Source organism: Hypanus sabinus, unplaced genomic scaffold, assembly GCF_030144855.1.
Source record: "Hypanus sabinus isolate sHypSab1 unplaced genomic scaffold, sHypSab1.hap1 scaffold_714, whole genome shotgun sequence".
In the NCBI taxonomy this organism is placed as follows: Eukaryota; Metazoa; Chordata; class Chondrichthyes; order Myliobatiformes; family Dasyatidae; genus Hypanus; species Hypanus sabinus.
The window spans coordinates 144,135-170,376 of NW_026781566.1; the positions used below are offsets into that span (position 1 = coordinate 144,135).

Genomic DNA, 26,242 nt, shown 5'->3' on the forward strand with positions numbered 1-26,242 from the left:
TCACCAGAGTTGATTGGAAATGGACACTCGCAGGGATGGCGGCAGAATATCAATGCTGGAATTGCTCAACTTGACAACTTCAGGGTTGAAGAGAAACTCATCATATTCCACCTGCGTAGCTCCTACCTGAAGGCATAAATAGCGATTTCTCCTTCCAGTAAAAATATATCACAGCCCATCGCCTTTTCTTCTATTCTCCACTCCAGCCATTCACCTTTAAAGTTACGTGAATATGATGTTACCATTCATTACGAGGGGACTATTCGTAATGATACAATGCTGAGACGTTATCAGGCATGGGGCTATCATGAGTAGTGTCAGGACTCATTTCAGGAAATGAATTGGACCGAGTCCAGAGGAGACTCATAAATATGAATCCGAGACTGAGAGGGTTAACGCAGGAGGAGCATTGGGTCTCTCTGGGCTTGGATCCTATTGTGCTTAGAAAAATAAATGAGGGAGGCTCACGAATACCAACAAAGCCGAGAGAGAGTGCATGTCTAGAGGATTTTCCTGTCGTTGCGGACCAGAGGAACTTGCCCACAGGTTAGAGGCACCTCCATTTCGAACAGCGAAGAGGAGAAATTCTCCTGCTGTGTCTTATGATCTTATGATTATCCAACACGACTGTGTATGTTCTAAGCTCCTGTGTCTAATTCATTCGCTCCCCTTAATTAATTATCTATCTCCACTTCAAAAATACCCAACGAACCAGCCTTCACACTCTCAGGACAGTAAATCCCAAATATCGTACACTCAAATTGAAATATACCTCATTGATCACAGAGCAAAATTAAATAGATATAAAATCCCAGAAATTTTCACACATCTCCATTTCAAATGAACATCCCTCATCGACCCTCTCTGTTGCTCTCTAACTGACGAGGAGAGATACTCTATCAAGATGCTCCACAAATACCCTATTGTTTGTGAAAGTGTTCTAAATTTAGGGTCAAATTAGCTTACCTCTCCTGGTAAATCATCCCATGTATTACACTGTGAAAACTTCTCTGGCTGGCTCCAAAGCTACTCTTAAGTTTCTTTCTGCTTGGAGATTAAAACCGTGCATACAATTTCAGATGTGGCCTCACTAACTACCTGTACTGAGCATATACACATGTACGATAGCATGTCTGTTGGGTTAGTACTTTGCTGTGGGTGTAAGATGTGGGAATCCCGGGAATCTTCTCGTCATCCAGATGGCCAGGTGCACCGAGGTGCAGCTTCTGAGAGAACGTGTTAGGGATCTGGAGCTGCGGGCTGATGACCTACAGCTTGTAATGGAACGTGAGCAGGAGATAGATAGGAGCTAGAACGAGTTAGTTATCCCGAGGGTGCAGCAGTTATATAAGTGGGTGATTGTCATGGAAAGAATGGGAAGGGCTCAGATACTAGAGAGCACCCCTGTGGTCACTCCCCCAACAGCATCCAACATGAGATAACAATTAGAGGGGGTTGGCCACAGGGGTGCTCTCTAGTATCTCAGCTCTTCCCATTCTTTCCATGACAATCACCCAATCATCTAACTCCTGCAGACCGTCCTGCAGGTCTCTGGCACTGAGCCCGGTTCCGTGATGCAGAAGGGAGGGCGTAAGATGAGGAATACGGTAGTCATAGGGGATTGCATAGTGAGGGGAACAGACAGGAGGTTCTGTCAGCCTGATAGAGATAGTGTTTCCTCCCACGTGCCGGGGTACGGGAGGTCTTGGAGAGGGTGCAGTGTATTCTGAAGGGAGAGGGTGAACAGCCAGAAGTCCTGGCAAACGTCGGTTCCAATGACATAGGTAGAAAAAAAGAGAGCAGTTCCTGAAGAGAGAATTCAGGAGTTAAGTAGGAAGCAGGACCTACAGGGTAGTAATCTCAGGATTGCTGCCTGTGCCACGTGCTAACGAGAGCAAAATTAGCATGGTCAGGCATATCATTGTGTGACTGAGAGACATCTGTAGCGGGCAGGGTTTTGCTTCCTGGATCCTTGGCGCATCTTCGGGGAGTTACGGCCTGTTTAAAAAGGACGATTACAGCTGAACCCAAAGCGGTCCAAAATCCTAGCGGGGAGCTTTAATACAGCTGTTAGGGAGAGTTTAAACTAATCTCACAGGGGGCTGGGATCTGGACTGATAGAACTGAGGAAGCGGAAAACAAAAATAAATCAGAGATAGCTTGCAACAGAGATGATAGAAAGCAAAGGCAGGAGATGAATCTTAATCATAGCCAGTGGGATGTGTTATAGTGTAATAGAGACGTGGTGCAGTAAAAACAGTGAATCCTGGACTGAATGTGTCGCATTTGAATACAACAGCATGATAAATAACATGGATGATCTTGAAATCCAGATACACATTGGTAAGTATGACGTTGTGGCCATCTCCGAAACATGGCTAAAGGATGGCTGCCATTGGGAGCTGAATGCCCAAGGATATACGGTGTATCGGAAAGACAGTTTGGTAGTCAGGGGAGGGGTGTGTATCCCAGTGTATAAGAAATAATATTCAATCATTAGAAATGGATTACATGCTATCAGAAGGTGTAGAGTGATATGCTGAGGTAGATCTGTAATATTAGAAGTCTCATCTGGAATATGCCTTTCCTATGACAGCAATTGTCCCTCCTTTCTCTACTAACAATTAATCCAATGCCATCCTATTCTGTAAATCTACCATCCTCAGAGCTGCTACTTCAGTAGTTTAATCCCTAAATTGGGACTGGACATCAGTTAAAACCTTCGCAGTGCTATTCGCCAACTCTTCTAGTGCAGCTGCCAACTTGAATACTTCTCGCGAATTTTTGTCTATCCCGTAGAATGGAAAAGCTATCATCAAAAATCTCTCACTTTCTGTAATTCCTCTCCTATTTCGTTCTAGCTGAGTATGATGAGAAATATTGTCTAATGAATGTATAGAAGGTACTACAAAAGCTAAGTAACAACATCCTGTCCAAATTCTCACCGTGAAGGTTCCCTTGTCATCATAACGCCCTGAGAGCCATAGATATGCCTTCGTTCCACATACCCGATAAGTTCCATTAACAGCGTACGGAGGGGTAAACGGCATCCATTAAAACACAAGCACCCACAATTTTGGGTTGTTCTACATCCTGATATTCAATGCCACCTTCATTTATGACTTGGCGTTGTTTGTTTAAGGACTTCTACCAAGAATTGGTTCTGTGGTGGATTCTTCAAAGTCAGAACTGAGTACGCGGTTAGACTGCACTTTAGTCTGTTGCTAAGATACAGGCATGAGTCAGAGCAAGTAGCTCAGCCTTCTGGGCGGAGACAGCTGCTGCAAAGGAGACTTGCTCAATTACCTCACTGTCGTCACGTATCGCATAGCCAGAACATCGTTTTCCTGCTGGATCCACGGAAGAGTTTTCAGCCTCATAAAACGTTGCCTCGGGCTGGAATGGGTATTGCGGAAGGGATGGGAGAGTCTGTCCTTCTCTCACGGTGATCCGGACGGAGGTGAGGAGGGGGCAGTTAGTGCCGTCGACTTCATGGCCTGACATTTCCCAGAGATGTGTAACAATGACTTGGGTGCGGTCAATATTAAAAGAGTGTCTTTCCAGATGTCCCGTCTTCACCTTTGACTTCTTCCAGCATCGGAGTTGGCCCGCGGCAAAGTCTTGCCAGTCTCCCTCGGTGCTGGAGGCTTGTTTCGTCGGGGTGTAGGCGAGGAATCCTAGGCGCTTTGGCTTGAACTCAGGGCAGATCCTGGGGACATGAATACGTGCATTTCTTGCTTGGGTTTCCGTTTCTGATCCCCAGATGTAGCCCCCTCGCGTCCTTCTTCCCGCTGAACATCTTCACCTTTAATATTAGTTACCTCCGGGACTGATCGGGATTCGAAAAACGGGTCTCAACAATATGTCAAAGCTCGTTGTATTCGATTTAGATCATTGTCAGGCCAATCCATAAATAATTGTTTTAAACGTGTTGGCTAACTTAACTGGTAAGCATTAGAACAGTAAGTCATTAAACTCGGGGGGTGGAGAGGAGGAATAGATTCGCATTATTAGAGGCTTGGTCTCCGGCGAAATTGCCAACGCAGGCCACAAATCGCTCCCGCTAGTCTGTAATCTGGTCTGTCTGTTCATTCTCATTATGTTTCCCGCCTGTAACTCCTGATAGGTTTGCTATCTTGATTCCGCCTTCCAATTTCTCCGCTCATCATGCAGCTGAGACGAATAAATTCTGTAGGAATAAATCCTCAGCCTTCCAGTCTCCATACTGAGGGCTGCCCCTCCTTGGCTGCTCATGGACTGGGCAGCATTCGGTTGGACAATCTCTGTGGAGCCATTAACTCTGGGGTCATTTTTGGATTCTTCCCTCCCTGTCTCGGAATAATCCTCGGTACTCCCTTACTGGATCTCAGGTCATAGAGAGCCTCCCCTTCCCTGCCGCTGGTGTTTTACCAGAGCGGTCACCATATCTGAGTACTGGGAAGATTGGGTTTCGGGAACTCTGGGAGCACTCGGCCCCTGATAAGGTGGAGATACTGTGCGTTTTCAATCCTCATCACGGTCACTATCCTCAAACAGGGTCGGTATGCCCGACATGGGTGCGGTATCCCGTATTTGCCCCAGATCTCGCGTGCAGCACTGTCGATTTAAACCTCCCTGTCTATATCAGCCTTTGGCTGTTTTCTTTGTTTCTCTATCTGGCCAGTAAAGTGGTATTTCATTTGGTGTCAGCTTTATCTTTCCATTCATTAATCAGGAATTTCCATTTCTTTCCACAGTGCTTTTTCCTTCACATTTCTCTATATTCCAAGTTCCTCACAAAGGCCAAATATCGTTACCCAATTTCTTATTTAAGCATGCTGATATCGACAATAGTCGTTTTATTTTTCCTGGGTCATCTGTACTTAATTAAAATGATGGTGTGTTGTTTCGGGATTTATCTAAGTTCTGACCAATCGTTTCGTATGATTTCATATATCCGTTTCTACCACCGGAGGACGCTAACCTCCTTTTTAGTTCCTTGAGGACTCTAATCTCCAAATTCCAGGGGGACAAGAACCTCCCATAATATGCTCTCAAACTCTAATCGGCCACACTTTCCTCTCACCCACTTCAGGTTCCTGACCTCGCGTGGGGAATTTCCCCTCTGAACAACCGGTCTAAGGCAAAGTGTAGATACTCAAGATGTGGCCTCAAACTGGGACTCGAACCCGACTCTTGGTTTTTGGGCAGAGAACTTGAACCCCGCTATCGGAGGACTCCCACCTCCTTCTCCTTATTCGGAGACTCAAACCCCTCTATGACCCTCCTGGGCTCTGTCCTTGCTCACGCAGAAAAGAAACCCAACAACAGCAAAAGAGATTGGAAGCTCATTTACTGAGATACCGCCAGTCACAGGCTTAACCGTTACATACTGTTCCGGTCAACTTCGACCATTTTGGACCTTTGACCACAGTGAAAACTCCAAAAAAGCCATTTTCGCCAGCCGAAGTCTTTTGATATTTTTCTGAAGTGATTTAAAATGAGTAAAAATGAAAAGATAAAAAAAAACAAACTCTGTACAGATGCTACAATTTTTGCAACTCTGGAGCTATTCCGGGTCAAATTTTACGCGGCCCGATTGCAGCGGCTACTGGTGGTCTAATGTTACGCGGAACTCCTGGCAAACTGACAGCAATCAGTGATGTCTGGGGCATGTGGGGAACATTTCCCTCTAATGTACAACCCTGTCCTGAAGTCACAGTGGATGAAAGACTGGTTCCCTTCAGAAGTAATAAATGCCTGCCCTTTTATTGTTAGACTAGTCAATCACTGCTTCAATGAACAAATGTTCTTGGTTATTAGCTGATAATTTTTCACCCTTTTGTGCTTTTGCAGATCGCCTTCCTTTCCGCCAGTACATGCCAGGCAAGCCAGGGAAATGTGGGATAAAGATATGGGCAGTCTGTGATGTGTGGAATATGCAGCTGTTTACTGGGAAGCCCGGAGTGAAAGCAAGGCATGCGCGTCGTGTTGGACATGACAGAAGGGCTGAAAGAACACAACGTGACGTCAATACCTTGATCAGGCGATCGTGAAGAAGAAAATCACAATGGTGGGTACTGTGAGGTAGAACAAGCTAGAGCAGCCTCCTGCTCTGCAACAAGGGGGAGAGACGTCCTGTCTTCTGAGTTAGCGTTCACTCATGACACCACAGTTCTGTCGTATATGGCAAAGAAGAACAAGAATGTGATCCTCATCAGCACTTTACATAAGGCTGCAGAGGTAAATGATCAGGGGACAGAAAACCAGCCATCTTTATGGATTAAAATGCCAACAAATGGGGGTTTGAAAACCTTGAAAATGTCACGTGCACATACAGCTGCAGAGGAGAACAGCCCGCTGGCCTCTCATCATTACTTATAGCATCATTGACGTTTCCGCATACAATGCCTTTGTCATCTGGGGTGACCCAAGCCCAACCTGGAAGGCAAGCAAGAGGAACTGGAGGAGGTTCTTTTTGGAGGAGCTTGGAAAGGCGCTTATGACTCCTTCTATGCAAAGGCGAGAACACCTTCCCTGCACAGCATTCTCAGCTGCAGTGGTAAGTGCAGTGCAGCAATCTGAACCTGGCCCTGCTCAACAAGTCCCACAAGAGGCCAAAACAGAGGGACAAAAGAGAGGGAGATGCAAATTCTGCCCTGCAAAAAAGGATTAAAAACAATCGGCTACTTGCAGCAAATGTTTAGTTTGCTGGTTAAATGTTATATAATGTTGAATTAATAGTTATAATTCGATTGTAGCTAGTAGGATTTTTTAACGATATAGCAGCGAGGACAGTGTTTGCTGGTCGTAACGGTTATATAATAATGGCTGTAAAATAAACCCCACAGTTCCTGAATGCTCTTGCCATTTTCAGTTTGAATAAAATATATTTAATTCTTTATGGCTGTTATGTTTTCATGTATGAAGTAAAATATGACATTATAATATGTGACTGTGTTGGTCTTTTCTCCAATGATGAGGTGTGTAAAACCTGAAAAAAATCAGTCCCTCATCTCTGCTACATTAATTAAGGATTAGTCAAACATTTCTTATTGTCAGATATGATATTTTCACATCGTCAATAACTGAGTGGCTCAAAATCTGGTATAGACACCTGTTATAGGCGGATTCTTGGGCTAGGGTCAACATTGATCCTTACCATACTGGGAAGGTATAATATCTGAACAGAATGTAAGGATTGATTTGTACTTTTTATACTGATCAAAAGAATATGAAAAGTCACTTTCGAATCACATTGAAAACAGATCTCTACAAGGTGATCTAAGTTCATTACAAATGTAAACATGCAAGATAACTGGTCACATAAATATACACCCCCCCCCCCCCCCCCTTAACGTAACACACTAAATCATCGCTGGTGCATTTAATCGATTTCATAAGTCACATAATTAGTTAAATGGAAATCACCGTGTGTACTCAAGGCTTGAATGTAGTAAAAATGCAACCGTATTTGGAAGGTCCAGCTGCTGGCGAGTCAGTATCTTGACACACAAAATAAATTACAGCTTGAAGATGAAAAAAAAACATAATGCAACTCCGCAAAAAATTACTGAAAAGCAACAGTCAGGAGATTCATCCAGGGTAATTTCCAAATCACCGAATATCCCTTTGAGTACAGTTAAGTAAGCCATCAAGAGATGGAAATAAGATGACAGAGTTGTCAATCTGGCTAGAGCAGACTGTCCTCAGTATGTGAGTGAGAGTGCAAGTAGGCAGCTAGTGAGGGGATCACCAAGAGATGTTTGACAACACTGGAGGAGTTGCAAGCTTCAGAGGCTGAGATGGAAGCGACTGTGCATACAACAGCTGTTGCCCGTCTGTTTCAGCAGTCGCATCAGTGGCAAGGAGAAAACCACTTCTGTGCAAAACACTAACAGTAAATCTCCGCTGCAGTGTGCAAAAGGCACCTAGGAGACTCTGACATTAGCGGGAAGAAAGTTCTATGGTCTGATAAAAACAAAAATGAGATTATTTTACCCACAGACTAAAAGTTATATTTGGCTGCATCGTGCCGTGGGGATGCTTCCCTGCAGTGGGCCCTGGAAAGCTAGTAAATGTAGAGGATAAAATGTTTTCTAAGAAATACAGGGAGATCCTGCAGGAAAACCTGACGAGGTCTGCAAGAGAAATGCAATTTTGGAGAAGATATGTCTTCCAGCTAGACAATGACATATAACATATAACAATTACAGCACGGAAACAGCCCATCTCAGCCCTTCTAGTCCGTTCCGAATGCTTACTGTACCACCGACCTGCACTCAGCCCATAGCCATCCATTCCCTCCCTGTCCATATACCTATCCGTTTTTTAAATGACAATATCGAACCTCCCTCTACCACTTCTACTGGAAGCTCGTTCCACACAGCTACCACTCTCTGAGTAAAGAAGATTCCTCTCGTTTTACTCCTAAACTTTTGCCCCCTAACTTTCAACTCATGTCCTCTTGTTTGAATCTTCCCTACTTTCAATGGAAAAGTCTTATCCACGTCAACTCTATCTATCCCCCTCATAATTTTAAATACCTCTATCAAGTCCCCCCTCAACCTTCTACGCTCCAAAGAATAAAGACCTAACTTGTTCAACCGTTCTCTGTAATTAGGTGCTGAAACCCAGGAAACATTTTACTAAATCTCCTCTGTACTCTCTCTATTTTGTTGATATATTTCCTATAATTCAGTGATCAGAACTGTACACAATAATCCAAATTTGGCTTCACCAATGCCTGTAAAATTTCAACATTACGTCAGAACTCCTATACTCAATACTCTGATTTATAAATGCCAGCATACTAAAAGCTTTCTCACCATCATATCCACAGGAGATTCCATCTTTAGGGAACTATGCACCATTATTCCTAGATAACTCTGTTCTACTGCATTCCTCAATGCCCTACCATTTACCATATATGTCCTATTTTGATTAGTCCTAACAAAATGTAGATGGATTAAACTCCATCTGCCAACTTACAGCCCACTCTTCTAACCGACCCAAATCTCTCTGCAAGCTTTGAAAACCTACTTCATTACCCACAACGCAACCTATATTATTTTCATCTGCATTCTTGCTATTCCAATTTACTACACCATCATCAAGCATGCCAAAGCTCTGCAGGGATAGATTAAAATAACAGAATTAATGTCCTACAGTGGCCAAGTCTCAATCCAATCGAAAATTTCTGAATGGTCTTGCAAAGGCTTGTTCGCTCATGCGCCCCATGCAGTATCACAGAGCCTCAGTGGTTCTCCAAAAGAAGAATGGGGAAAGTTGCCCTGTCCATATGTGCAAAGCAGTTAGAGAACTATCCACGGAGAATTGAGGCTGCAATTGCTGCCAAATGTCCATCCACTAAATACGGACTTTAATGTGATGAATACTTAAGCAATCAAAATCTATGAATTCCTGGACTATCTGTACTCCTTTTCTTGAATAAGAGAACATAAATTCGCAACACTCCAACCCTTGGTCTCGTCCGCTCCCGGTGTCGTATCCAACTTGAGGCTGTCCAAAAGTTCCAGCATGTCCTGTTTCTTAATATCCTGGATATCCAGACCCTCAGGCTTTTCAGTCCGCTTTTTGTCATCCCTACAATCGCCAAGATCCTTTTCTACAGTGAGGTGGGTTTCGTCAACAGTATATTTGTTTCAGAATTCTCATGAGTACATTTAGGATTTCATTCAATAATTATGTGACTACGGCAATTAACATTGCCCATTTGCACCAATAGAACAATATTCCAGGCCTTTGGACACTAGCCGTATAATTTAACTCTTGAAACAAAATGGCTGCAAATGACTTACAGTCCCAGATTTTATCTATTTCAGAATTGAATTGTTATGCCGCTCAGCTACAGTAGGCCAGCTCAGTAGGTTCTCCTCAATAATTATTCAGAAACTCAAACCAAACATTCGCACAGTGACGACTTGGATAAAGAGCCTTTATTTTGGCTTTGGTGCAGGGCCTCTGAGTGTTCTCTTTCTGTGAGAGACCTTGTGGGTCTCAAAGGGGGGATTATATTGAGAAATATACCTGAAATATAATCACTATGTACTAGCTATTTACTATACTATGTAATCACTTCCAGGTACTGAATATTACTATGTATTATTTTACTAGACACAATTTGCTATGTATTGTTTTACTGGATACCTTGTATTCTCTTGGCTACATACTGTGGCAGTTAAAGAGCACCTGTTTAGCTAGCAGCACTAAGTAGCTGAAATCTACTCCATCTATTATACTTAGCCTTTGTTTAGTAAGAGATAACGGTGGCGGACAGGATGGTACGAGCCGGAATCTAATGTGAGGGAGGTTGCCTGGATAGAATAACCTTGGCCAGGAATAGGGCCCCAATGCGAACGGGCGAAAAATAATGGTGGCGCACCGAGAGCTAGGCAAGAGCGATTGATTAGTTAATATATAGATGGTATGCAATTAAAAATTGATTGGGTATGCTGATGAAACCGAAATGTAACTGAGATAAGAAATTACTATAAAGAATGCTGTACACCGGAGCTCGGCGGGCTTTTGGTGACAAGTTCATTGATTGCCTCAGCCTTTGTTTGCAAATAAAGGTTTAAACTTCTCGAAGAATGGTCTGCGTCTCCTGGTCGTTTCAAGTAACCACGACATCTGTAGGGTCAGTACTTCGCTGTGGGTGTAAGATGTGGAAATCCCAGGAATCTTCTAGTCTCCCAGATGGCCACACCTGCGCCAGGTGCACCGAGTTGCAGCTTCTGAGAGAACGTGTTAGGTATCTGCAGCTGCGGTTTGATGACCGACAGCTTGTAATGGAACGTGAACAGGAGACAGATAAGAGATACAAGGAGTTAGTTACCCCGAAGCTGCAGGAGTTATATAAGTGGGTGATTGCCATGGAAAGATTTGGAATCCCCCTCAGTAATCGTTATCTCGTGTTGGATGATGCTGAGGGGGTGACCACAAGGGTGCTCTCTAGTGTCTCAGATCTTCCCAATATTTCCATGACAATCACCCACTCATCTAACTCCTGCAGCCCGTCCTGCAGTTCCAACTCCTGCAGGTCTCTGGCACTGAGCCCGGTTCCGAAAAGCAGAAGGGAGGGAGTAAGATAAGGAATACGGTAGTCATAGCGGATCGCATAATGAGGGGAACAGACAGGAGGTTCTGTCAGCCTGATAGAGATAGTGTTGCATCCCAGGTGCCAGGAATAGTATTGATTTCTCATAGTATAGTCTCTGATCGGGTGCAGAGTATTCTGAAGGGAGAAGAAACCAGAAGTCTTGGTACACGTCCGTACCAATAACATAGTTAGAAAAAAGAGAGGAGGTCCTGAGGAGTGAATTCAGGAGTTAAGTAGGAAGCTGAACAGCAGGACCTCCGGGGTAGTAATCTCAGGATTGCTGCCTGTGCCACGTGCCAAGCATATCATTGCATGACTGATAGACTGGTGTAGGGGACAGTGGATCCTTGGGACATCTTCGGGGAGGTGCGGCCAGTTCAGAAACGATGGATTACAGCTGGTCGCAAAGCGGTCCAAAATCCTAGCGGGGAGTTCTAATAGAGCTGTTAGGGAGAGTTTAAACTAATTTGAATTCAGTTTGGGATCCGGAGTGATAGGTCTGAGGAAGTGGGAAACAGAAATAAATCAGGGATAGCGTGCAACAGAGATGATAGAAACGAGAGGCAGGAAATGAGGCTTAATCAGAGCCAGTGGGGTGAGTTACAGGGTAATTGAGTCGTGGTGCAGTAAAAACAGTAAATAATGGACAGAAAGTGTTGCATTTTGAATACCGCAGCATGAAAAATAAAATGGACGATCTTGAAATCCAGATACACATTGGTAAGTATGACTTTGTGGCCATCTCCGAAACATGGCTAAAGGATGGCTGTCATTGGGAGCTGAATGCCCAAGGATATACGATGTATCGGAAAGATAGTTTAGTAGACAGGGGAGGGGTGTGCAACCCTGTGGAGAAGAAATGATATTAAATCATTAGAAAGGGATGACATAGGATCGGAAGCTGTAGAGACTCTATGGCTTGAGTTAAGAAATGTCAAGGGTAAAAGTACCCTAATGGCAGCCGGGATGTGGAAAAGGCGTGTCAGAAGGGCAATGTCATGATAATCATTACAAATGTTAACATGATGGTAGATTTGGATAAAATAGCCACGACTGGACCTCAAAAGAGAGAATTTGTAGAATGTCTAAGGGACTAAATTCCAAAGCGTGGTTATTTATTTTATAAGAATTACTATGGTCATAATTAATACTATTATCATAGCTGCATGCAGAAGCATTCTCCGGAAGTCTCCAGAAATGTTAAAAGGCCAGGGCCAGGTTCCCTTACTATCGGTGAACCCATGCATCTTTTCTCTAATTCCCTTAATTTTCTGGATTTCCTGAATGATATGCTGAGGTAGATCTGGAACATTAGACGCCTCATCTGGAATATTCCTTTCCTCTGACAGTAAATGTCACCCCTTTCTCCGCAGCAATAAATCCAATGACATCCTATTCTGTAAAACTGCCATCAGAGCTGCTATTTCAGTAGTTAGATCCTTAATCTGGGTCTGGATATCTGTTAAAACCTTCGCGGTACTATTCGCCAACTGTTCTAGTGCAGCTGTCAACTGCACTATTCTCACGAATTTCGGTCTATCTCATAGAAAGGAAAAAGATATCATCCAAAATCTCTCTCTTTCTGTAATTCCTCTCCTATTTTGTTCTAGCTGAGTATGATGAGAAATATTGGCTAATGAATATATAGAGGGTACTACATAAGCTAAGTAGCAACATCCAATCCAGTTTGTCACCGTGATAGTTCCCTTGTCATCATACGGCCCTGAGAGCCACGGATGTGCCTTCTTACAACATACACAATAAGTTCTGTTAACAACATACGGAGGGGGATCAGTCCAAATTTCTGTACAAGAGCTATTTCCCAAAAACTTTTCCTCTATTCTTCCAGTAAGACAATAACAGATCCCATTTACCATACTCAGAGTATGGGCAGGTTGTACAGAAGTTCTCTCAGGTCACTTCTGTAGGTATTCGTAAATGGCATCCCTCAAATCAGAGACACCCATAATTCTGGGTTGTTCTACATCCTGATATCCACCATCGATCCAATAATGGGTCTCAGAATTTACTAAAAGAATTCATAATTCTCACAGATAACACCTCACTACTACTCAAAGGTACTTCTTCCAATGGCAATCCTGGTTCCGCATGCTGGGATAACCTGGCACATTCCCAAAAGGCCGACTGCTTTCTTCGTTCTGCATATGTGTGGCATCGAGAAAGGAAAGTATTTGTTTGGAGACTTGGGACACATAGTACAAAAAGTAACATTAGTACAGACATCATTATATTATTCCCCCTTCATTTCACCTACTACCTTAACGACGGGTTTACAGTCGGTTCGATGAATCCACCTTGGTTGCCCCTCCATCTTCACGGCCGTGAGTGTGGTCAGCAGCACCTGATAGGGTCCTTTCCACAGAATGTCCAATGTCTTTCTATCCCAATTCTTTATCAAGACTAAGTCTCCAGGATTAATAGCGGGATAGTCCCCTTTAGCTTGATCCTTGTCCCCTTGGCGGACCTGGCGAAACTGCGAATGTGAACTTTGGATTTTTTTTTGGTTAGCTTACACATTTTTTCAAATTCCTCTCCTATAGTGTGCATCTCTATTTTATCAGGGAGGGAACGAGTTAACCCCGGTGTCCATCGGTATTCCCATAGATGATTTCTAATGAGGATAATCCAGTTTTAGTCGAGAGCGGGACTCTCATATGGAACAATGACAGAGGTAATACCTGAAGCCAGGTTAGTCCATTTTCTTGTATAATTTTAGTGAGCTTATTCTTTAAGGTTCCATTTGCTTGTTCGACTATGCCAACTGCTCTTGGATGCTGAGCACAATGAAATTGCTGTTTTACTGCCAGTTCTTTACAGATTTTTTTCATTTATCTTACCAATAAAACGAGGGCCATTATCTGAGCTTATTGATTCAGGTAATCCCAAACAGGGAAACACTTCTGTTAGTAATATTTTTACAACAGTAGATCAGTGGTGGTTATAGCGTCTATCATTCTGCTAAATACATCTACTATTACTAAGTAATGTTTACAACAATGTACTCTGGGTAGTTCTATAAAATCAAGTTGTAAAGAAGGAAAAGGTCCACCCGTTCCGGATACATAAGGCATTCCCTTTCCAGCAATCGTGTTTTTTTTACATGCTGTGGCTCGCTTTTCAGCTGCTTCCTGGAAATCAGGGCTCCACCAAGAGATTAACCATTCCCTCCCTGCCCAAGTGTGTACAATTATTTACTCAATCTATCAAGGTAGATAAGAACACAGAGGGATCACAAACCTGTCCTGCAGGGGTCACCCATAAATTGGTCTGAGATTGAAGGTGATAACACATTTGGGATCGTAGTTTATGCTCTCCTTCAGGGACAGCATATATTCCCCCTCTGTTAGTTACGTTTTCCCCCATGTCCGCCATACCTGTCCTTAGGTTTTGTCTAATAAGAGTTTGTTGGGCTCCCGAAGGGACTAAAAATGTGGGATACGGGAGTCGATGTAAAAGTTCGCACTTTAATCTGATGAGATTTCCATTCCACAGGCTTTTCATTTTAAAATTCTGAACGTTAATCACAGAGGGTTCCAGCTCCGGCTTGTGTTTTGGGCTCCTCTACTGAAGCTCTCATTCAGGCCCTGTTTACTTTGTTCCAAATATTTGTGAACTCCCTCTTCAATGTCATCTTTATTTATGACTTTGCGTTGTTTGTTTAAGGTCTTCTACCAAGAATTGGTTCTGTGGTGGATTCTTCAAAGTCAGAACTGAGTACGCGGTTAGACTGCACTTTAGTCTGTTGCTCGGATACAGGCACGAGTCAGAGCAAGTAGCTCAGCCTTCTGGGCGGAGACAGCTGCTGCAAAGGAGACTTGCTCAATTACTTCACTGTCGTCACGTTTCGCATAGCCAGAACATCGTTTCCCTGCTGGATCCACGAAAGAGCTTACAGCCTCATGAACCATTGCCTCGGGCTGGAAGGGGTATTGCGGATGGGATGGGAGAGTCTCTCCTTCTCTCATGGTGATCCAGACGCGGGGGAGGTGTTGGTGCTGTCGACTTCATGGCCTGAAATTTCTCAGAGATATGGTACAACGTCTTGGGAGCGTTCAATATTAAAAGTGTGTCTTGCCTGATGTTCCGTCTTCAACTTTGACTCTTTCGAGTATCGGAGTTGGCCCGCGGCCAAGTCTTGCCAGTCTCCCTGGGTGCCCGAGGCTTGTTTCGCCAGGGTGTAGACGAGGAACCATAGACTCTTTAGCTTGAACCCAGGGCAGAGCCTACCGGTGATATGGGGAACCACCAGTCCTGTCGGTCGCCAAAGAAAATCCGAAACATCGGCCAGTAATGCACTGCCCTCTCTTCCTTATCCTCTCCCATCACTGTGACTGGGAACCTCTGTCCCTCGAGCGTTGCATAATGAGGAACTGTCTTTCCTCTGTTGAACACTCTGTAGGATCATAGCACAGAGGGTCTGCCTCTGGCAGAGGGGGTTCAAACGAAGTGGAATCCAATTTAAGTGCCATCCACTCGGGGGGGGGGGGGTGGGGGTGGAGGTTTCGGTAACTGGGGAAGCTGTCGGTTGTACGCTAGTCCCAGGATGATATCCCTGAACGTGCATAGAATCTCGAATTCCAACGGACAGAGCAAGTCTCATTCTGGTAGATTACACCCCACGGGCTGAGGACGAGAATACGTGCATTCCTTGCCTTGGTTCCCGTTTCTAATCCCCCAGATTTAACCCACTCGCGACCCTCTTTCCGATGAAGATTTTCAACTTTAATTTTATTTCCCTCCATGGTTGATCGGGATTCGAAAACCGGATCTCAACAATATGTCAAAGGTCGTCGTATTCGATTTTGATCATTGTCAGGCCAATCCATATTGTTTGTTCTAAACTGGTTGGCTAGCTTAACTGGTGAGCATTGGAGCAGTAAGGCATTAAACTGGGGGGGGGGGTGGTGGGGGAGAATGACGGATTCCCACTATTAGAGGCTTGGTCTCCGGCGAAAGTTCCGTCGCACGCCTCAAATCGCTCCCGATAGTCTGCAATCTGGTCTGTCTGTTCATTTTCATTATGGTTTCCCGCCTGTCACTCCCGATAGGTTCGGCATCTTGACCCTGCCTCATCATGCAGCAGAGACAGAATAAATCTTATGGAGTTGCATTATACTTTTGTATAGTACTGCGGACACACTGAGCAAACTCTGCTGGTTTTTCTTTTCTATCTGTGGCCTGGTTCATGATCATTGTCATTTCCTGAGGCTTCCAGGGTGCATACACAGGAATCACTGGGGGCTGCTCGTGGATTGGGCAGCATTCAAGTGGGCAATTGTCTTTGTGGAGCCACTAACTCTGGGGACTTATTTGATTCTTCCCTCTCCGTCTCGGAATAATCCTCGGTATTTCCTTTCCCGATCTCAGAGTATAGAGAGCCTTCCCTTCCCAGCCACTGCTGTTTTACCCGAACGGCCACTGTATCTGAGTACTGGGAAGATTGGGGTTCAGGAGAACCGGGCGCACTCGGCCCCTGATAAAGTAGAGATACTGTGCGTTTCCAAACCTAATCGCGGTCACTATCCTCAAACAGGGTCGGTATGCCGGACATGGGTTCGGGATCCTGTACTTGCCCCAGATCTCTCGCGCAGCACTACCGATCTAAACCTCCCTGTCCATATCAGCCTTTGCCTATTTACTTTGTTACTCTATCTGGCCGGTAAAGTGGTATTTCATTTGGTGTCAGCTTTAGCTTTCCATTCATTAATCAGGAATTTCCATTTCTTTCCACAGTTCTTTGTCGTTCACATGACTCTGTAACCCAAGTTCCTCCCAAAGATCAAATATCGTTACCCAATTTCTTACTTAAGCATACCAATTATCTATAATAGTCGTTTAATTGTTTCCTGGATCATCTTTACTTAATTAAAATGATGGTGTGTTGTTTCGCGATTTATCTAAAGACTGTCCATCGTTTCGTATGATTTTATATATTCGTCTCTACCACCGAAGGACTCTAACCTCCTTTATAGCTCCTTGAGGACTCTAAACTCCAAATTCCAGGGGGACATGAACCTCCCTTAAAATGCTCTCAAACACCAATTGGTCACTCTTCTCTCTCACCCACTTCAGGTTCCTGACCTTCGTGTGGGGAATTTCTCCTCTTAACAACCGGTCTAAGGCAGAGTGTAGATACTCAAGATGTGGCCTCAAACTGGGACTCGAACGCGACTCTTAGTTTTTGGGCAGACTCGAACCCCGTTATCGGAGGACTCTCACCTCCTTCTCCTTATTCGGAGACTCGAATCCCACTATTATCCTCCTGGGCTTTCTCCTTGCTCTCGCAGAGAAAAAAAATATATCAGCAACAAAAGAGATTGGAAGCTCATATACTCATCGCACCAGGCACAGGCATGTGTCTGTTCGGGTCGAACATACTGTTCGGGTCAACTTTGACACTTTTTAACCTTTGACCGCAGTGAAAACTCCAACAACGCCGTTTTTTTCCAGCCGAATTTTTTTGACTTTTTCCTAAAGTGACCCAATATGCGCAAAAATGGAAAAAAGAGATCAAAAGAAAATTAAACTTTTGTACTGGCGCTACAATTTTTGCAACTCTCGAGCTGTTCCGGGTCAAATTTTGCCCGTACCGATTGCAACGGCTACTGGTGGTCTACGCGGAACTCCTGACAAACTGACAGCAATCAGGTATGTCTGGGACAAGTGGGGAACATTTCCCTCTAATGTACAACCCTGTCCTGAGGTCACAGTGGATGAAAGACTGGTTCCCTTCAGAGGTAATAAATGCCGGCCCTGTTATTGTTAGTCTGGTCAATCACTGCTTCAATGAACAGATGCTCTTGGTAAACTTAGCTAATGATATTTTCCCCTTTCTGTGCTTTTGCAGATCGCCGTTGTTTCCGCCAGAACATGCCTAGCAAGCCAGGGAAATATGGGATAAAGGTATGGGCAGCCTGTGATGTGCATTCCAGCTACATTGGAATATGCAAGTGTATACTGGGAAGGCAGCTGTGGGAGGCCCGGAGAGAAAGCAAAGAATGCGCGTCATGTTGGACATGACAAAAGGGCTGAAAGGACACAACGTAACCTGTGACAACTTCTTCACGTCTCATTACCTTGGTCAGGCGCTCCTGAAGAAGAAAGTCACAATGGTGGGCACTGTGAGGCGGAAAGGCTGGAGCTGGCACCTGCTCTGACTGATACGGGGGGGGGGCGGGGGGGAAAGACGTCTTGTTTTTTAAGTCAGCGTTCACCCATGACACCACAGTTGTGTCGTATATGGCAAAGAACAAGAATGTGATCCTCATGGGCACTTTCCATTACGGTGCAGAGGTAAACGATCAGTGGGACAGAAAACCAGGCATCTTTCTGGACGACAATGCCAACAAATGGGGTGTTGAAAACCTTGACAAAGTCACTTGCACATACAGCTGCAAGAGGAGAACAACCCGCTGGCCTCTCACCATATTTCATAGCATCATTGACATTTCCGCATACAATGTCTTTGTCATCTGGTGTGACCCGAGACCTATCTTGAGGGAAAGCAAGAGGAACTGGAGTAGGGTCTTTTTGGAGGAGCTTGGAAAGGCCCTTGCGAATCCTTCTATGCAAAGGCGAGAACACCTTCCCCGCACAGCATTCTCAGCAGCAGTAGTAAGGGCAGTGCAGCAATCTGACCCTGGCCCTGCTCTGCAAGTCCCATAAGAGGCCAAACAGGGGGACAGAAGAGAGGGAGATGCAGATTCTGCCTTGCAAAAACGGACTGCAAACCATCGACTACTTGCAGCAAACATGGTAGGCTCATATGCAAGGGCCACACACGCATGGTTTCCCACGACTGCTTTGAATGTTTAATACGTTGGTAAAAATGTTATTTACTGTTGAATTCATGCTTATAATTCGATAGTAGTTAGTAGTTTTTTTTTATGATACAGCAGTGTTGACAGTGTTTGCTGATCTTAATGGTTACAAATGGTTATATAACACAGATTATAAAATAAACCCCAAAGTTCAAGAATGTTCTTGCCATTTTCAGTTTCAATAAAATATATTTAATCCTTTATGGTTGTTATGATTTCATGTCCTAAATAAAATAGGGCATTATATTGTGTGACAGTATTGGTGTTTTCTCTAATGATGAGAGGTGTAAAACCTAAAAAAATAACTGTCCCCCATCTCTGATACATTAATTAAGAATTAGTCACACTTTTATTTATGTCAGATAGGCTACTTTGACATCGTAAATAGATGAGTGGCTCACAATTTGGTAGAGACTCCTGTTATAGAGGGATTCTTGAGCCAGGGTCAAAATTGACTCTTACGATACTGGGAAGGTATAAAATCTGAACAGAATGTTTTATTTTTATATACTGATCAAAAGAATATGTAAAGTCACTTTCGCGTTAAAGTAAAAACAGATCTCTACAAGGTAATCTAAGTTCATTACAAATGTAAAATACAAGATAACTGGTTACAGAAGTATTCACCTCCCCCACTTTAATGTAACACACTAAATCAGCACTGGTGCCGTCAATCGGTTTCATAAGTCACATAATTAGTTACATGGAAATCACCGTGTGCAGTCAAGGTTGTTTCTCGCTTGAATGAAGTAAAAACACAAACATATTTGCAAGGTCCAGCTGCTGGTGAGTCAGTATCTTGATACACCAAAACAGTTACACCATGAAGACAAAAAAAAAAGCATTTCATGCAGCTCGGCGAAAATGTTATTGAAAAGCAACAGTCAGGAGATGGATACAGGGTAATTTCCAAATCACCCAATATCCCTTTGAGTACAGTTGAGTAAGTCATCAAGAAATGGAAAGAAGATGACAGAGTTGTAAATCTGGCTACAGCAGACCGCCTTCAATATCTGAGTGAGTGTGCAAGTAGGGAGCTAGTGAGGGGATCACCAAGAGATGTTTGACAACACTGGAGGAGTTGCAAGCTTCAGTGGCTGAGATGGTAGCGACTGTGCATACAACAGCTGTGGCCCGAGGTTTTAAGCAGCCGCATCGGTGGCAAAGAGAAAACCACTTCTGAGCAAGTAAAACTAACATGAAATCTCCGCTTGAGCGTGCCAAAATGCACGTGGGAGACTCTGGCATTAGCAGGAAGATAGTTCTATGGCCTGATAAAAACAAAAATGAGATTATTTTGCTCACAGATTAAACGTTATATTTGGCTGCATCGTGCCGTTTGGAGGCTTCACTGCACTGGGCCCTGGAACGCGAGTGAGTGTAGAGGGTAAAATGATTGCTAACAAATACAGGGGAATCCTGCAGGAAAACCTGACGAGGTCTGCAAGAGAAATCTAACTTGGGAGAAGATATGTCTTCCAGCTGGGCAATGAAATATAACATATAACAATTACAGCACGGAAACAGGCCATTTCAGCCCTTCTAGTCCGTGCCGAACGCTTACTCTCTCCTAGAACCACCGACCTGCACTCAGCCCATACCCCTCCATTCCTTTCCTGTCCATATGCCTATACAATTTTGAAAATCACAATATCGAAACTGCCTCTACCACGTCTATTGGAAGCTCGTTCCACACAGCTACCAATCTCTGAGTGTTCCCCTTCGTGTTATCCCTAAACTTTTGACCCCTAACTCTCAACTCATGTCCTCTTGTTCGAATCTCCCATACTCTCGATGGAAAAGCCTATCCACGTCAACTCTATCTATCCCTTACATTATTTTAAATACCTCTATCAAGTTCCCCTTCAAACTTCTACGCTCTAAAGAATAAAGAACTAACTTGTTCAAACTTTCTCTGTAACTTAGGTGCTGAAACGCAGGTAACATTGAAGTAAATCGACACTGTACTCTCTTTATTTTGTTGACATACTTCCTATAATTCGGTGACCAGAACTGTAAACAATACTACAAATTTGGCCTCACTAAAGCTTTGTAAAATTTTAACACTACATCCCAACTCCTTTACTCAATGCTCTGATCTATAAAGGCCAGCATACCAAAAACTTTCTTCATCATCCTATCCACATGAGATTCCACCTTCAGGGAACTATGCACCATTATTCATAGATCACTCTGTTCTATTGTATTCCTCAATGCCCTACCATTTACCATGTATGTCTTATTTTGATTAGTCCTACCAAAATATAGCACTTCACACTTATCAGCATTAAACTCCATCTGCCATCTTTCAACCCACTCTTCTAACTGGCCTTAAACTCTCCTCAAGCTTTGAAAACCTACTTCATAATACACAACGCCACCTATCTTAGTATAACCTGCATACTTACTAATCCAATTTATCACCCCATCATTAAGCATAAAGCCAAAGCTGTACATAACTAGCTTAAAATACGAGAATTAACGTCCTAAAGTGGCCAAGTCTGAGTCCACAACAAATAGATGTTTTCCAAAAGTTCCAGCATATCCTTTTTCTTTATATCCCTAATATCCATATGCTCAGGCATTTCAGTCCGCATTAAGTCATTCCTACAATCGCCAAGATCCTTTTCTGTATTGTGTTTTTTTTCATCAACAGTATATTTGTATCAATATTCACATGAGTTTTCATTCAATAATTATGTGATTTTGTGGATTAACATTGCCTAGTTGCACCAATAGAACAATTTTCCAGGCCTTTGGACACATAGCCGTATAATTTAACTCTTGAAACAATATGGCTGCCAATGACTTTCATTCCAAGATTCTAATCATTTCAGAATTGAATTGTCCGTAATTGTCATGTTGCTGCTCGGGCAGATCCTCTATAACCATTCAGAAGCTCAAATTAAACTTTCACACAGTTACGACTTGGATAAAAAGACTGGAACAAAAATTAGGCCCATAAACATTTGACAGAATGTAATTGCAGAATAAATGTAGAAACCGCAGATCAGTGTTTCAGAGGAGAAGATGTATTAGAGAGATATGCAACAACAGGTGTTTCCTGTGAGCTCAACAGAAATGCACTTTTCAGAGACATTGCTGCAGAATGTGACAGGACAGTTCATATATACAGAGTAGGAATGAATATTAGGCACAATATTCAATTAGTACCGAGCAAATATTCTTTCTGGACGTGCAAGACACATTTTGAAATGTTATTTCAAAGTAGGAGTGACTACATTGCCTTAAAGTTGTGGAAAGATGCCACGAAAACTAAAAGAAAACACAGATGTTCTTAGTGTCAACAGTGTTAGGGAAAGGAGAGGAGAAATTGATTCCATTGGCTAATTTGGAATCAATGCAATCTCTGCTACCAGCCAGAGTAGAAAATAACTCGAGTGCAGGATCTGACAATAAATAACTAGCTCAACCTGAATGGACAAATGTAGTAGAATTTTCCAAATTGCTATTGTAAACAGTAAAACATTAAAGATATGATAGAAAACATAAACAGCTGCTGCATTAATTTATTTTTTTATAGCTTGTTGCTGTCTCAAAGCTGTCCTCAGGAATGACTGGTGCGAGAAATACCAAGAGTATGATTAAGCATATAACACCAATAATATTTTGAAATGGGGCAAAAAGCATTTGGTGATCTGGGTTTGGAGTAGCAAAACAATATTCATTGGAATCAGTGGTGACCTGTTACAGATAGATAATATGTGCGGAAGTTTAGTTTTCCAAATGAGTCGAAGATGAGGCCATTGTCATATGTTGTGTGTCCTTATTTCTCAGGGTTATGTTATGATATAGTATCATCGTGGCTATCGGTATATCAATAGGCTTCATTGTATTAGCGCTGTTCTGTATATCGATGCATTGCATACAATCCAAAAATAAATAAGATCAAATCAATATCAAAGGAACTTTGGCATTGGGAAAACACAGCTCGAGGCAGCGTCTAATCGAGTTGGACATTCATCTTCCATTCTGCCCAAAATACTTCCAATTTTCCCGGACTTTCCTGAAGTCTTAGTTTCTCAGACCTTTTCCTTCACAATGAAGCCTTGTATCTGATAACAGATATCTGGTTTTCTGTTATCGCTGCAGATGATGCCTGATCAACTATGCCCAGCCGCAGCTGTTCAGAGGCATTATGATGTAATTGAAATGAAATCAGTTGCACCTTGATGTCATTAGTGATTCCTGGTATTTGGTCCCGCAGTTTAACCTTCCAGCCGCATATCTATCACAAATTCATCAAAATAGCTGCCACTATACCACGGACCTTCCTTTTTTTTATTACAAGCAAGTCCTTATTTACATTATAATTATATAATTTAATTATACCTGTTGCAATTGCTCAATTAGCCGTCATTTGCAATCACATTGGTGCCTCTTTGTCTCCTCGTTTTCTGATTTTTCTCCCTGAAAAAAAAATGCCTGTCATCAGCCTGTTTCCAAATTCTTCTATGCATCAGCTTTCCGCTCACAAAAAAAAAAAAACAAGAACTATGGAGAAGGACTACGTCAGCGAACTGGGGCATATGAGAAACTTGAATCGGGTGAGTAACTGATTGAGCGAGAGCATCTCCATGGAATAAACTACCGGGAAATAAAGCATCTTGCAAAAAAAAAACAAGGAAAATGAGAACTCAATGTTATGGGACTTAAAATCATTTTAAGACGCGAAAAAAAACATAATAAGTTCTGGAGTGCGTTCTACTATTCCCAGAGATTTATGAATTTCTGCAGAATAATCTCCGTTTTGGAGAGATACGCTTCAGATAATTCGATGTGTCATCAGAGAATGGTATATAACACTGTTTTATCACTTCTTTGGTGATTTTGCATGGAGATAACATAAAATAATCCGCCTGAAATCGAGAGACATTGATGGACAAATTGACCACAGAATGCAGTATTTTTCTATTGCAACCCCCACCCCGATCTCCGCACCGGAAGTTGATCAGCAGGGAACATAAATTAAAGGAGCATTCAACAAGGTCGTATTGTCATGCAAATAACGATAGTATGAGTCGGGACAGGATCGTTGAGCAAATTGTCAATGTGCCCAACAACATGGTGTTGGGAAAATGTGAGTTGGGCAATCTGGTCTCAGAGAAAGCTCACCAGTTCTCCAACAAAGTTACAGGATAGGATATGTTTCGATCCACACATCGGGTCGGTGATTCATGGCCTTTTCAGTTTTTCACAGCTTATTGGTTTCTCACAGCCAATGAAAGAAGATGGCCCCATCATGTCCATTAAAGGGCAAGATTTATCTCATTGGTGCGTTTCAGCAAATTGCAGTTCACAACTCACTGTGTGAAATTTGACAGTTCAGAGAGAAATACCGAGTACTCGGGGATGAAAAAGTTCAGATCAAGTGGAGCGTGAAAAGGTTTTGGAGAGATTCTTCGCTGTCTGCAGTACCGGCTCATTTAACATTCTGGAGATACCTTTCCAAATGGCCACCGCAGTAATGCTGCACACTGCTGTGGCACTGACGATGATGCATATCTGGAATAGTGAGTATATTAAGAATATGGATGTTATTGGGCAATGAAGTTTATTATTAATAAACCGTTCACATGCGCACGTTTATAGCAATCTTAATGAATATTGAGTGGAATGGAAAGGAAAACACAGAAATAACTGTATGATTACGCAATGTTGATACATTGAAACATATATTTCCCCAACGAATTTCCCGTGTAAAGGAAAGCTTAATTTGTTTGTATGATTAGAGTATAATGGCTGAATGGATCTGGAATCAGGCAGATTTGTCCGAATTCGTGACGATGAAAATAGAACAGTGAGATTTATTTACTTTCAGCTTCAATGAAAATGTTTTTTTTTAAATTCCATTGTTTGAGCAAGTTCTCGTTGGAATCGCCTACGTTAGAGAACTGTTTTCATTAATTACATGGACTTACCTCCTAATGAGGTTTTTTTTTGAAACGGTCACTCTGAAACAGTGTAGTGTAGCACCTACACTAAGGGAGATGTATCGTCTCCGAAATTTCCCTCTGCAAACCAGCGGCTGTTTGGAAATGATATTCCAAACCGATTATAAATAGGAGTTGATTAGAACTGGAGATAAGTTGATGTTAGGAATCTACTCATCGGCGTCTGGAATGATTAACTCAGTGAATGTGCGTAGAACCCAAAGCTGCCGTTGTTCCTGGATGAAGGCTTGTGCACAACCGTGTTACTGTTACTTCTTAGTTAAGCCCTTTCTGCCACCACCTGTCATATTCAAGTAAAAGAATTTGAAAAATGTATATAGACTTAAATTTTCGAAATGTTTTACATCCTTGAAATCATTCTTTAATACAGTGAACATTTACGAATAATTTTGGTTTATTCTTCAATCATTCGAAGATTTGTAGTTTTAATCCACCATACAGTGATGGAATATGATTCGTTATCTATGATCTTATATTACATTATGTATCACATTTTATATTTAGCTTTCCCTTTTATCGTGTATCAGGAAAAATGCAACTAAACATTTTGTTTTGCAGTTCATATTCCTGTGATTAGTGCATGGGTGCGACGGTTCAGAGTTAGGGACAAGTTGAAATTTATATTCTTATTCCCTGATTTAGATTCTCGTGTAAAATGTGACTATTTTTTTCTTACCTCGTTTCAAGTACTTTGTATAAAATGTTTAATACTTGACTGCCGTATCAAATGGAAACACCCAAGGAAACTGGGGCAACAAATAATTGGGAAATCCACATAGCATTCAGGCAGAATGCGCAACATCTATGAAAAAAAAATGAAGTACAAATAAACTCGTCCGCAGATGCATCTTAATCTGTCTTGTGTTTTTGACTTTATTTTTCTTCTGTTGAATATCCCGCCTAACATCCTGCGACCACACAACCTAATCCCACTACTTCACAAACAAATTTAATTCTGCATTTCTCATTTCAGGCCGCGTCGGGGATTGTCAGCCAGAACCGTCAGGTAACTTTGCTAACTTTTCACTGCGCGGAGGGCTGGGTGATTCAGCTAATTTCTATTGAAACTCCAGTTGATAGGTGACTACACCATTAGACATAAGAGCAGAATTAGTTCATTCCACCCATCGAGTCTGCTCTGCCGTTCCATCATATCTGATTCTGGATCACACTCGAACCCATACACCTGCCTTCTCGCCATAACCATTGATGCCCTGACTAATCAGAAAACTATCAACTTCCGCTTTAAATATAACCAAGAACGTCCTCTGCCGAAGCCTGTGGCAGAGCATGGACAGAGATTTACTACCGTCTGGCTAAAACGA

At 42.7% G+C, this 26,242-nt stretch overlaps 1 protein-coding gene across 1 annotated transcript in view; it reads left to right on the forward strand.

Moving 5' to 3' along the window:
• The first annotated feature begins 24,301 nt into the window (after nt 1–24,301).
• The window catches only part of LOC132389941 (deleted in malignant brain tumors 1 protein-like), a 31,011-nt gene continuing 29,070 nt past the window's right edge, over nt 24,302–26,242 (forward strand). Inside the window, exons 1-2 of the mRNA XM_059962508.1 lie at nt 24,302–24,476; nt 25,891–25,923. Coding sequence (XP_059818491.1) covers nt 24,416–24,476; nt 25,891–25,923 — 94 coding nt within the window. The 5' untranslated portion in view covers nt 24,302–24,415. The remainder of the gene's footprint in view (nt 24,477–25,890; nt 25,924–26,242) is intronic.